Genomic DNA, 14,607 nt, shown 5'->3' with positions numbered 1-14,607 from the left:
CAATTGCAGCAGGCCTGGGTTAAACAGAAACTAGCGACTGGGGCTGCACAGACCTTTCAGATCCCACCGACCATGCCAGCACAAGCATCAGTGCAGACATGCGACCAGAATCCTTTACGCCCAGGAAAAATAGAGCACTACGGTGGAGCAGGTGTTTTGGGGTGAAATCCTTTTTCTCTCCCAGATGCTAATATGTACCAGGAGTAGGACAGCCAGTCTTGTCCATTACCACAGATTCAGAAGAGGACCCCCGGATAGGTGTTCAGGTAGGAGACTAAACGTTTTTATTCCTGGTTGACACAGGAGCTACCAAGGTCCTCATCACAAGTTGGCTGGTATGCTGGTGGTAAATCCACCGGGATACCACCCAACACAAATAGCATTACCGAAACTTGGTCCGGCATGATTTGTTATGAATTCCGAGTTGTGGAAAGCCGTAGGTCCCCATCCCACTGACGGTAATAGTCCTATGGGACTCCAAGGAATAAGGAAGTATCGCCCTTTCCGTCACCTGTAATATCCTGGAAATTCAGGGATTTCAGGTGAGAGAAACGGTAGGTCCGTTTGCCAGTATCGCACCGGAGTTACCATTGGGATACCGACAAACTTACAATGAGGCCCTAGATCTTTTCCACCATGCTTAAGACAGATAAGTGTGCCTTGGCTCGTCTTTAACCTGCCCACCATGGTCTTTGGGAGACAACTCCCTGTACGCCTCTAAGCATAAAAAAAAGCTCACCCATACTTCTTCCTATCTGGAACTAACCAGCTGCTGGCCAATGATTGATGTTTTTCTTTGTTTTTTGTTTTTCAGCAACATGACACTGGCAGCTCCTCTGTCATGTTTGTGGATGTGCGATTTGCTGGCCATTTTTTGGAGGCTCCGTGCATACTGTGTATGAGCGCGATATAGATAAAATAATAAATATCATATCCATGCTGTGCTTGTTTGCTGGTTGGCCAGATCACGGATCGGGAGGGGGCCACAAACATGGCCAGGGTGCCCTTCCACCAGCTTCACTGCTGGTCTGCTGCAGAGGCAGCTGATCACGTGCAGCAGCTGAAAATATGAATTTCATCTCTTGGGCAGACAGAGCATGAGCAGAAGTATGGGACAATGTGCATGTGAATGCATTAGCTCTGCAGACCTTGCCGATGCTTCTTTTGCCGGTGTCCAGGAGTCAAGTAATAAGCGTAAATGGCTAGTGCTTTATGTGTATGGATCTAGTATTTCCTATGCAGCAGTTGGGATATTAGTGACACTGGGCGTTTGAACACTTCATCATGGCCAACCCCACTGAAAATCTCAAAAGTACAAGGGAAATATCCTCCTCTACAGTTTCGTCCTCTCATCGCTTATAAAGGAGGCGGTTACACAAGCAAGTCAGCGGGTCGTAGAGAGGACTCTGATGAAAAGATTATGTGCATTGTAAGGAAGACAATTCAGAAGTTCCCCAAGGCAGGTGGGCTTCAGTTAAATTATACCCGCCGGGGTGCTTTTGATTACAAGGTGGACCCTGAGTGCAAGTACTTGTATAAAGAGGACCCACCAGTAGTGTATGCATAGGTGAGAGAAATCTGGGTCTCATTATTCTGGCTATGCAAAACCCAGGTGTGGTTTAGACGGTTTAAGGGTAATCTGAATAAATGCTAACCCCTGCGCATCGATGTGGAGAACATACATTCAAAGAACGGAGGAAACCTAATAAGACCAAGGGCCTCATTCCGAGTACGGCGCTAACCAATGGCGCTATTAACGCCTTGGTTGACGCCGTACCCGGACCGGCAGCGCCTTGGTGGTTGGCGGAATTACCGCCCCATTCCAAGGTTGGCGGGGCGGTAATTCCCCAATCCCCATTTACCCTTCCCCATTCCCATTCTTGCCCCATAGGGCATAATGGGAGTGGGGAAGGCGTCAATTACGCCACCGTAAATTACGGTGGCGTAATTAACATCAAGGTCCCTTAGCGCCATGGTATTTAACGCCTGCTAAAAGCAGGTGTTAAAAGCACCATGGCGCTAAGGGAACTCGGAGTATGGCGGTAAGGGATTACCGCCACCGCTCTCGTTAGCGGTGGCCGCTATCCCTTAACGCCATACTCGGAATGAGGCCCCAAGTCCCTTTGATTTATGTCAAAGCTATGCCTTATTTTGGGATACGAGGACAAGTTGCCAGATTTTTGGGAGGTAGTCTCCTTGTTGCCAAGCCTTATGGGTCACCCTTCATGGGCTGCAGAGCACGCCACACTTGCACTACATTGACAAGAAAGATAATTTGGCTCTCATAACACGTCCCTTCTGGTTATCACACTACCAAGTCAGAGGTTCCATGGGAGCCCATCTTGTAATTTCAGGTCTATGCTCGATTATGGACACATGGGTGAAATGGGTGGTTGCACAAGGGAACAAACTGGGATTTTCCTCAAGACCAGGCCATAGAATATTTTATGCATGGTATGGTATTCATGGGATTTATAAAGCGTGAACCCAGCTGAGAAGCAACAGAGTTCTGTACATTGGGGGTTCAGACAGGAGGGTGTATGCAAGCGTGTGGGTATAGCGGAGGGGATGAGTTGGATTTTGAGTAGGGAGGTGGGAAGATTCAGAGGGAGGGATTATGGTTGAATGGAATGATCAGCAATTAGTGAGATGTTCTTTGAAGAGTAGGGTCTTCAGGTTCTATTTGATCTTGTTTAATGTGGATACAAAGAGGTTCTAGTGTGATTATTAATAGTACATGTGCCAATAGTTAGCCCTTCTATGCTACTTTTATGAATTTTAAGAGCTTCGAGTCCATCTTATTTACCAAAATTGGGGTATATGTGCATCATATAATAATTCGATCAATGAGATGAACCTCAGACCCAGACTGAGCTACGCGGGGGATTGCAACACATATGGCCTCTCAAACCATTCGAAAGTCTTCTTAGGGTCAAGAGATGCTCAGTTACTTGAAAGTGCAGTTGGGATTGTAGTGTGCCTCCATAAAATGCCTAGCCTCCGGCAATTTATTATTTCTGGTACGTGCATGTGATTTATGTTCCCCTATTCTTTCTGTCACAGAACGACTGGTTTCCCCTATATATAATCTCCCACATGAACACTTAGTACAATACACTCCAAATGATGTAAGACATGTAGCAATATGCTCCAAAATGATACTCTACCCTGTTCTGGGAGGTGGATGTATGAATTCAGCACCTCTTATAACATTGTTACAGTGCACACAATTTAAAGATGGATATTTGCCCGTTTTTTTTAGGGTGAATCAGCATGTGTGTATTCATTTTCTTTTCCAAATAAGTGCCCTCTCAATCCAATCTCAACTATTGTTTTGTCTTTTATACACAATAGCAGAAAATATAGGAAATAACTCACTAGCATCAGTGTACAAAGTACTTTGGGATGATTTAATAATGGACACAACTCAACTAGTTACAGTGCCAAAGGTAGTTGTAAATACCATGGAAGGTGACAATTTTTTTCTCTTTCTATCATAACAATTCATGTAGGGAATATCTCTGTATTTTTTTATAGGCTGCTAACACTGCTATAGAAAACTATGCTTGTGTAGCCAAACTGAGTGCAAACAACTCATATTCATTTTGGAACTTATCAAAACTGCTTATACATTTAAACCTTAACAATTGTGTTTAACCAAGAATGGAATTTCTCTAAAGAATCTCTGGCACCTCAACAAATTATGAACATGTCATCAATATATTTCCACCATGTTCCTCCACAATGTTGCCTTAGTTCAGAGGATAATACATGTGAGGTTTCAAATGTTTCCATAAGCAAATTTGCATAAGCTGGGGCAAAGAGCGCTCCCATGCTTATACATGTCAGTTGTAGATAATAATTATATTAACATCTTTAAAAAGTACTAGCTAATACTTCCCTTAGTTAAAATGTATGCTGGACATCAGTCACCCAATATTTATGCTGCATAAATGACTGCTTCGTATTGTATATTAGTATAGCAGCTCATAATATCCAGTGCAGCTGACATGTAATTATCTTGAAGTCTCAAGAGTTTCTAACATCTGCAACATCTGTTCGTTATTGTCGGATTGTCTCTGGACCCCCACTTCACCACCAGGCCTCCCTTAACCACCATTGCCACAGTTGATAGGGGTCTGCTTTCCCACATAGCCCGCTCGTAGTCTCCGCTAGTATGGAGAAGTAGACTTTTGGGGTCCTTGGTGACTGCTCTGCCAAGCACCCTGGACAACTTATCAAGGACTCTATCCCAAATGCCCAAGATCAGTCTGCAGTCCCACAACAGATGGTAGAAGGCTGCCGCAGTTTCCCCACACTTAAGGCATGTATCAGTCTCTTCTCTACCCATTATATGGAGTCGACTCCTCGAGAAGTATATCCTATCAAATATGTTATATTGGATTAGCCTCATCCGCGAGGACACATTGACCTCCCTGGCCGCCACCATTGCCTCCGCCCATTCCTCACTCTCTAGGGTGCCTGGATCTCTCTCCATTTCTCTTTCGACTGTGTTAGTGGGGGTGCTGAGAGGTTATTAATTGCTTGGTGCAGTATTATTATTCCCTTCCTTTGCAACGCCTCAGTGAACAGGTTAACCTCTAAGGGGCTATGGTCTGGGTCGAGGTCCCCCCAAACTGCACCATCACTGTGTGCACTAGGACACTGACATTTTCATTTGGTTGTATGAAAGGTGTGATAATAATAATAATAATAATAATGAGAGGAAATCTACATTCAATATTATTGGCTGTTCGAGCCTTTCTCTGTAAAAGCTCTGCCTACACGTGTGCGCCTGGTTCCCGATATTCTTCACAAATGCTTGGGTTATTCTCACGCTAAAATGACTGGGATGAGGAAGCAGGACATGTGGGCAATGCACTTATCACAGTTGGCAATCTTCATTATTCCTGGTCCTACTCTTCCTCATCATAGTCATCACAGCCTGGCCACCCTCTCTGCGAGGAAGGATTCTGCGAAGTGTCAACTTGGCATCACACAGGAAGAGTGTTGGGTGATATCCTTCTTTATGCCAAAGAACAGAAGGAGAGGAGTCTCGCCCAGCATCATGGCAAATGGTTTAAACGCTTTTGGAAATGTGCTTGTCGGTGACGGATGCGTCACATTATAATAACTATGATGAGGGAAAATAGGACACGGGTCTAATGAAGATTAACATCTGTAATCTTAGGATGGCAATATCGTAGGAATATGAAGGCACTTGATTACCAGCCGCAATGCAACTAATCAAGCACATGCCCACCCATGCACAGCTGAATATAAATAACATTTAGCTGTCGTTGTGTAGGATGGCAACCATCTTTGAAATGTTGGGCTGCCAGAAGTTAAAGATGAATTGTAAACATTCCAGCCATCACATCGTTTGTTTTTCTGATGTCACCTTGAGTGGGGCGGGTATGCCAGATGAGCATCCCAAGCCTGCTGGGCTTAGAGAGTGAAGCTACACCTCACTGATGATGCCCAATGAGGATGAAACTTTCCTGGGGTTGCTTGTGATCTCGTGCAGAAGGGATGTGACCTAGCAGTTTGGGATGCCCCTTTTGGAGTGGGACCAAGCCTGATTTGCAAATGGTCTTTCCCTTTTCTGTAATGGCTTGGCACGCTGAAGAACGATGGTCGGGAGGGTGGCCCTGAGCAATGCCAGAGGTTAAGATTCACTCTAAACCTTCCAGCCATCACCTCCTTTGTTTTGGGGTGGATCAATATTGCCAGATGGACATTTAGGACTTTAGCGTTAAAGCGGCTCAGCAGCTTCACTTTGTAAAATGACTGTGTAGCTACGGTAGCAAAGTAAATTAGCTGTGAACAGAGGCAACATAGTTTAAGCCTGCAGAAAGGAACAAAGACCATGTCTCCTATAGGAAGGATGCATTCAGAATCAGGAAGCATGAGTTTTATAGATACACTTTTTTGGGAAACTATGAGTGAAGGGGATTAATAAAGCCCCCTGCACTGTCACCCAAAAGATTGATGGATTCTAAAACTTTGCCTATGAAAGCCAATTGTCACTTTTATAGATGGATTCTGCCCGTTGTCCCATGGACAAAACGCTGCATTTCACCTGTTAGATCCTGGGCATTGTCTCAGTCAAAGGTTGTTTGTTTGTTTATAAATGCGCACCAGACCCGAGGGTATCAGGGCGCAGCAGTTACAGGATATGCAAAGCTTAAGTAACAGGTTACACATTGGAAGAGTACAAGGCAGACACAAGTCAAATAAATACATTAGGTGAGAACACAATTGCAATACAGGGGTACACACAAACAGGGGCCTTAAAGATCAGAAGACTTAAGCCAGTTTATGTAGCTAATTCTGAACTTCAAGTAAGGTTCATCTTCTCTGATGCAGTGTGGAAGGGAGTTCCATAGTTGGGCAGCTTTGACGGGGAAGCTGCAGCCACCAACTTTTGAAAGCTTAAATCTGGGGATAGTGAGACAATTGGCGAGACTCACCAATGCCAATTGGATGGGTTAGGGGGGATTCACCGACAGACAAAGAACCTTCTACCAGTAGAAAGAATTGGCTCTGGGGATAAGCACAAGGACAGAGAACATGTCATTATAATATGAAACTCTGTCAATAAGTGCAATACAAACACAAGTTATTGTCTTGTTGGAATAATGGGTTCTGTGACTAGCAAAGAGGTGGTGAGCAAGTTACCTGTAGGAAGGATTATTACTTGGTAGTGACCCCAGGTAAATAAGCTCATTTATTGTGGGAGGGTTGGGTTTTGGGGATTCATCAAATACAGAGAAATTGGCCACCTGCAAGAAGGATGGCTATGGGGATTTAGACAGTGAGAGAGAGTATCCGGGAGGAAGAAACTGGTAGAGTGACTGCAAACTTAATCACTCAAGCTGAGCCCCAACAAAACCCTATTCAAGCAGCCGTATTCAGAGACAGGCCTAATGCCTCTGCAAAGTTTCCCTAGATTACACATGGGTAGCATTGACCAAGTTCAAGATCTCTTCCAGATGTACCCGGGTATTAATGACCCCCAATAATAATCAAACTAAGAAATAAAACAAAAAACATATGGATCCGGAATGGATTAATGTGATTAAAACCGAAAACACATTCTGCACCTTCAAGGAAGATGGATTCGGGAAGTCACTGACCCAGGGATAAAGGGCATGCCACTCAGAGGAACAACAAATATCAGGGATATACAACAGGTCGACTGTAGAAAAGATGGGTTTTTGAGCCCCCACAGGTTGATAAAATGCTGACTCTAGGAAGGATGGGTCATGCAGGGATGGAGACCAGTCCTTTGAAGAAAGAATGCTTTCTGGTTATTAATCCTATATGATAGCCTGGTCAGTTAAGTGTCCTACCTCAAACATTTGTATTTGGCCTAGATGACACATCTTTGAAGTCTGCCAAGTCCAGCTCAGCCCTTCGTGTGCTTGAGGTCTATAAATTGACTACCATTACAAAGGCTAATAAGAATGCCTATTATCATAGGACTTATGGGTTGGGGGAAACTGGCAAGACATGCGACACAAACACATTGATTATAATATAGTGGCAGAGGACTTGTCAAGTATAGACCTCTAGAATTAGCACATAGTTGCAGAGCCTCCCATCTCTCTGGCTGGAATGTTCAGTTACTGTCACATGGATCCAAAAGCTCCCCCTCCAAGACATGATGAGCTGAAATGGGTACCTCAGGGACACAGTGCAAAATGGGTTCAGTGGATCAGAGCAGGTATATCAAGTTTTTCACCTCAAATAGGTCATTTCGCAGTAAGACTGGCTCGCAAAGAGACAACTAGGAAAGAGTCCATCTCATTCTATGCTCTGCTCCTCTGGGGATACTGTAACTCTATGTATGTCTCATCAAACACCAGAGCCACCATCTCACCCGGATCCAAAACTTTGCTGTGAGAAAGGTACTAAAACTCTGCAAAAAGAGAACCATAATGCCAGCACTCAAGGAGCTAAAATGGCTGCCAATCAAAGCCAAAATTCCCTGCATAGTTATTTGTCTGACCCACAGATGCCTTTATAATAAAGAACCTACTGACATCAGCACTCTTTATCGTACACCCCAATTCGGCACCTTAGGGCCGTCAGTGAAAACCTCTTGACCACCCCCAAATGTAAAAAGACTTAGACATAGGGGAAAACCTTTACACTGTCCCCGCAAACATGTAGAATGATTTACTCACTTGCCTGAGAACTGATCCCAAACAGAAAAGGTTCAAGAGAACTCGGCAATCAGCCTTGTTCAAGTCAGGCTTCCCAAAAAAGTGACCTTAGATGTCCTCACTGTTTGCCTTACTACGGCTCATCCACGCGACCCCACTCTAAGTCTACGCCGCTTACAGAGCTTTGCAACCCTCTGGATGCACCTTCTATTTACAGTTGTTGCTTTGATGCATGTATACTTTAGTTTTTATGAGATGATGCCAAATAGAAATGTACACTACTCTGTACTGTACCATGACTGACTGATTGCACTTCCCTGCTTCACTTTTGTACCTAGAGCTTTGAAACACCATTGTTGTAACTTCTCCATTATAAAACACAAATAAATAAAGGCATTCAGAACATCAATTCTAAGAAATGAATACCTCTTGGGCCCCATATTTCTCTCTCTCTCTCTCTCTCTCTCTCTCTCTCGCTCTCTCTATTCAGTAACTGTTCATCAGTAATATCCTGTGAATCTCGTTCCTCATCTGGTTGCCCTTTACTTGTCTGTATTCTTCTCTTGATCATCAAAGCCTTTGCTTTCTCTGTAGGATGCACTTTTCCGGGCTTCTTCTGATCTTTCCTACTTTGGCTCTGCTTCAGTGGCTTTCCTTTTAATCCAGCTCAGATCTGCATTTCAAGGAAAATGTCTCTCGGCTCCAAGTCAGTGTTTGCGATGCTGCCTGGCAAAGCTTGGAGAAAGGCCGCGAGCCATGGGATCCGTGCAAACCTGTAATGAATTAGTACCGTGACTGCATTATTTCCCACAATTAACTATGTCTTATTGCAATGGCCTCTGGGGCATGATTTCAGCTAAGTAGTGCAAGATTAATTTTGTCCATTCTCGAGCACTAAATGGATGTATTGATTTATCATTTATGGAGACACTCAATTTTCTTCAAATCGGTTTGTAATGAACATGTGTAAAGCTTCTGCGTAATATTTTGACACATGTTTTTACGAACCACTTCTTTTTTTTGACCGTACCTGCCAGTCTCACCCACTCCACAATAAGAATTCAAATGCATTAATAGTGGCGTTATATTTTTAGCATGGCTTTAACGCAGCGGATTCCTAAGGTAGAAGTGGGCGGATTCCAAATGAATCCATTGTAAAAGCTGCCTGCAAAGTGTAAATGGCAATCAGAAGGTGCACCAGCGATTTTACATGTCTTTCTTTGATTGTATACCTTTTTTGCAATGCTTAGTACCACTGACTGATATTGAACACAGGTGACCTTTGGCACGTAAGTCAAGTGGAAACATAGCGGGCCCCTTTTGTGCAATGTACTCAATGTTTTATAATGTTCTCCATTGTGTTGCCATGCACAGATGATCTTGGTGGCTCACCAAGCAGCAAAGATTGGCGAATGATCAATATATGTTTGCATATAGGCTTCTGGTAATTGCAACGTAGGGATGTATCTGGCTACTCCATTAACACGTTGGCCGAGTCTAATGATACTTTTGTGGTGGCAGGGCTGCATTACACTGCAGCAATAACCGTAAATATCCTGATGGCATCTAGACTGTGACTTGCTCACAGTCAAAGGTAAAAGCCAGTTTACTGGCGCACACAAACTGGTAAGCCTGTGAGATAACTCAGCGGTTTGAGTGCTCGCTGTTGCAGTCTGTGGGCCTCATTATGACCTAGGCGGAGGACCATGGTGCTATTAGAACCATGGTCCATGCCGGTTTCCGCCATGGCGGAATGGGGAATTACCACCCCATTCCAAGGTTGCGGGGCGGTAATTCCCCATGCCGCCATGGCCCTTCCCCATTGCCATTTTTGCCCCATAGGGCTCAATGGGAATGGGGAAGGCGCTAAGTACGGTGCCGCAAATTGCGGCACCGTACTTAGCACCAAGGTCCCTTTGCGGGTCCCTACTTTAACGGCTGGTAAAACCAGCCGTTAAGGTCGGGTCCCGCAAAGGGACCTCGTAATTAGGCGCTAATAGGTTAACGGCGGCGCAGCCTTTGACGGCGCTGTTAACCCATTAGCGCCTGGGTCGTAATGAGGCCCTGTCTGTGTGATCTGCAAGTCCCAGGTTTGAATCCCAACAAGACCAACTCAGCCTTTCATCCTTCTAAGGGCGATGAATGTGTGCCAGCTTCGGTTGGGTGATATTGTACGTACATATATTCTATGTAAAGCGCTTTGGCAAAAGTGCTATATAACTAACACATCATTATCACAAGCTTGTTCTATTTAGTTTTCGATCAAACTCATATCGGCCGAATGTTCTCCCTTTGGTTCTGTTATTATGTGGATCTTTTCCTCACCCTCTAAACCAGGGGTCCACAACTTGTTCCACTGGAGGGCCAAATGTACCACACAACTCCCATGCAGCGGGCCGAACTATCCATGGCAATGAGCTGGTCGGTAGGGGCATCAGTGCGTGAATTTGAGTTAAAAAACCATTGGTGTACTTTTTATGACTTTTTTACAGTGACAAGTGATACATAGCCTTTTAGTGCCATTACCACTTTGATTTCTTTGTTTTGTGGCACTGTAATTATGTTTTTAAATATTAGAAAACTGCATGTAGCATGATGCAAAGACAAATATGAAACCCCAGAGGCTTCACACAACTGACATGACAGACTTAGTGACTTAGTGGGCCTCATTACGACCCTGGCGGAAAGGGTTTTACGCCGGCGTAGTGCATGGCGTACCCCTCCGCCCTACTACGAGATCCCTTACCGCCATGGCGATTTTAACGCCTGCTTTTTGCAGGCGGTAAAATCCATGGCGGTAAGGGACCTTGTTGTTAATTACGCCACCGTAATTTACGGTGGCATAATTAACGCCTTCCCCACTCCCATTATACCCTATGGGGCAAGAATGGGAATGGGGAAGGGTAAAATGGGGATTGGGGATTTACCGCCCCGCCAAGGTCGGGATGGGGCGGTAAATCCGCCAACCACCATGGCGGAGTTGGCAGCTTAGCGCCATGGACCATGGTGCTAATAGCACCATGGTCCTCCGCCATGGTCGTGATGAGGCCCAGTGACTGATTGACGGACCAGTAAATACTTAATCTATAAACACATGTGACCTGGAGAGTCACAAATAATGTCCAGGAGGGCTGCATTCGGCCCACGGGCTGCATGTTGTGCACCAGTGCTCTAAACCCACACTGCGGTTGTTAGCCTCAGTCTGTGAACATCTTTCCCACACGTCTAGCTTTCTTTTACCCCAATTTTGCAACCCGACACTTTTTAATGTTCTCATTCTTTTGTTCGTTGCCTATTGGTGAAAATGTGAGGGCAATAATAGGACGACTCTGGATGCAGGTCAGAGTTTAGAGACTCCACAGTGCCTGTGCACCACGGCAGGGTCAGCAGAGGGCCACTGCTGTGTACTGAGCCATTTCTTTCATCTTGACAGTGATAAGACAGAGTCACTGACAGGGGTAGAACAAATGCTTGATATGCGTATGGCAGGACACACTTCAGGAGGGGCGCAGGCCCTACTCTGAGCCTCTGATCTGGACTTGGCCATGGAAGAGAGCACTACATACACACTGCGTTAGCTGTTACATACTGTGACACTTACCAGCAATACAATTGGAGGACAGCCAATCAGTGCAATGGCGGTGGAAAGCTTGCGCTTGTTCCCGCCGCTGTAAGTCCCAGCAACTTGGTCGGCATATTGTGTGAGTCCCAGCTTTTCAATACCCCAAGCAGCAACCTATAAGAAAGGAATTAAAAAGTAGTCTTGGAAAATATAAAAAAGTATATATTCATATACCAACATACATTCATAGCGGCTAAAGACATATCTGAAACATTACTGACAACCTTATCAATATCGCGTGGGTCTATATTTATTGTCAGACAATTTGTCTTAATTCGTTTATGAAAATGTTGCCTCTTAAACAGACCGAGTTTAATTAATAATTTTATAGGATTTGCTAATTTGGAAATAATTTAGGTTATACAAGAAAAGTCAATCCTTTAGGGGGGAATTCATGGATTATTTGCGCAGATAAAAAACTGGATTTGTGCGCCATTCTGCCTCCAAATCCCCATTTGTTAAACAGGGATTTGCGGGCAGAATGGTGCACAAATCCCGTTTTTTTCGGCGCAAATAATCCGTGAATTACCCCCTTAGTATCTTGTGAGTTTCTTAGTGAAAACAAAAGAAAAAGAAAATGAAATAGAAGCAAAAATGAGGCATGGCTAGACACCCGTGGGAAAAGATGAACGTGTGCCCTTTACATGTGTATACAACATGGATAAGAGAACTAGTGAAGTATACTCCTTCACACAAAGGTCATTGTATTAGTCTAGTTCCTGCATCGGAACTAGTGTAAAATGGGGTAGTGACGTCAGAAGCACCCTCTATTCATCTATCCAGGTGAACTATGATTTCACAATGTCACTCCGGTGTAACACACACCGAACAGAGTGAAATCATGTAAAGGCAATGGCCCTCATTACAACCCTGGCGTTAAGGGGTTAACGGCGCCGTAAAAGGTGTCGGCGCCGTTAAACCCTTAACGCCTGATTACGAGGTCCCTTTGTGGCTCCCGACCTTAACTGCTGGTCTGGACCAGCTGTTAAAGTAGGGACCCGCAAAGGGACTTTCGAAGGTAATTACAGTACCGCAATTTGCGGTACCGTAATTACCACCTTCCCCAGTCCCATTGAGCCCTATGGGGCAAAAATGGGAATGGGGAAGGGCCAATGGTAAATGGGGAATTACCGCCCCGCCAACCTTGCAATGGGGTGGTAATTCCCCATTTACCATTGGCGGAATCGGTAAGTTACCGGCGTTAACCATGGTGCTATTAGCGCCATTGGTTAACGCCGGAGTCGTGATGAGGGCTAATGTGTGCTAACAGGCTCACCCTAAGTGTGCCTCTGGCAAGGGTACTGTCCATTCTACTGTGGTGGTGACGCACTGGCACAACACGCTGCCAGGAGGCATTGTCTTTACTTTGAGTTAGTTACAGAAGTCGGGTGGTTCATACTTTAATTTCCTAGGTGAAGTGCACCCATTGGCTCCTACAGCTGACATCAGTGAGGAGTAGGCTTATGAGGGGTGCCTGAGCTGCATGTGGTTACCCCAAACCGATCCTCAGAGAGCAGATCTGAGAGATGTGTAGGCCAGCCTTGTAGGTGGAAAAGGTTCTGCTGAATGACCAAATTCTGGGACACATGCACATAGGGCCTCATTACACGGTAGGCGGAGGACCAAGGTGCTATCCGCACCTTGGTCCATGCCGGTAAAATACCGGCACCACCTTGGTGGAAAGGGGAATTACCGCCCTATTCCAAGGTTGGCGGGGCGGTAATTCTCCCTTCCCCCATTGCCCTTCTCCATTCCCATTTTTGCCCCATAGGGCATAATGGGAATGGGGAAGGCGCTAATTATGGTGCCGCAAATTGCGGTACCGTAATTAGCACCCTGGTCCCTTTGCAGGTTGGTTTTTAACGCCTGCTAAACAGCAGGTGTTAAAGTACCTACCCGCAAAGGGACCTCATAGTAAGGCGGTAAGGGTTTACCGGTACCGGTGCCCTTACCGGTACCGGTAAACCCTTACCACCGTCCGTGTCTGAGGCCCATAATCTTTAGTGCATGTTGAGGGGGCAACCTTCATTGACAAGCCACCAGTGCTTAATTTGTGGGCATGTTTGCCAGGGCTCATCCCCAGCACTTATTTCTGAGCCCAGTTTGATTGAGTTGTGGTATTTTGGCAACTTTAGTATTTTAATTGTCATTGAGTCATAGTAACACAACAAGCAACAACAGTGTGGCCTAGGTGGGCAGTCATGACTAATTATCAATTTTCATGAACATCAATGATTGTGAAGGTGGCAATTCTGGTCACTCATTGTAGCCATGCCTGCATTCTGCTCCACTCAGCCTGCATGACATTGGTGCGAATTCTCTACCTTAAAAACCCACAGCATTGCCAGTGTGGGTTGGCAACAACAGGACAGCCACGAGTGAGCAGCCCCAACACAGGAACAAGGTCAATGAAAAGGCCAATGTCAAAGAGGAGTGCCTGTCACGAGTGACAACCTATACAAGAAGACCTTGCTGCAGTGTTTGACAGGAAATGCCATTAGTTCAGTAATGCTTTTGTCTGTATTTGTCCACCAAATTCCCATAAGAGGAAAGCATGTTTGCTCTTTTGTCTGTGTTTAGATGTGTGTGGTTAGATGGTCAATGTGTTTGTTCCACTTGCTACGGACAGAATTTGTGCAAAATGTTATCGATAATGTGTTTTGAAGAAACACTTAAACATTTACGTTATTTTGAGCCACAACTAATACGTAATGATGACAGACTCATATCATTCATCACCTTCAATGAACCGGTCGGAGTTGCAGCTTTAACCCCAAATATGTTGACACTGTATGGAGCAGGCATGGGTGGTAC

The 14,607-nt window shown here is 45.0% G+C and overlaps 1 protein-coding gene across 2 annotated transcripts in view; it reads right to left on the bottom strand.

Moving 5' to 3' along the window:
- ABCA4 (ATP binding cassette subfamily A member 4) overlaps positions 1 to 14,607 on the bottom strand; it is a 1,737,150-nt gene that overhangs the window by 70,515 nt on the left and 1,652,028 nt on the right. For both annotated transcript variants that reach the window (XM_069641223.1, XM_069641222.1), the window contains one exon: positions 11,773 to 11,907. In XM_069641223.1, the coding sequence (XP_069497324.1) occupies positions 11,773 to 11,907 (135 nt within the window). The remainder of the gene's footprint in view (positions 1 to 11,772; positions 11,908 to 14,607) is intronic.

The sequence above is a fragment of the Ambystoma mexicanum genome, chromosome 1q, assembly GCF_040938575.1.
Source record: "Ambystoma mexicanum isolate Mex_15411 chromosome 1q, UKY_AmexF1_1, whole genome shotgun sequence".
Taxonomy (NCBI): Eukaryota; Metazoa; Chordata; class Amphibia; order Caudata; family Ambystomatidae; genus Ambystoma; species Ambystoma mexicanum.
The sequence above is the reverse complement of the archived record's forward strand: the minus strand, read 5'-3'. Positions and strand labels throughout refer to the sequence as shown.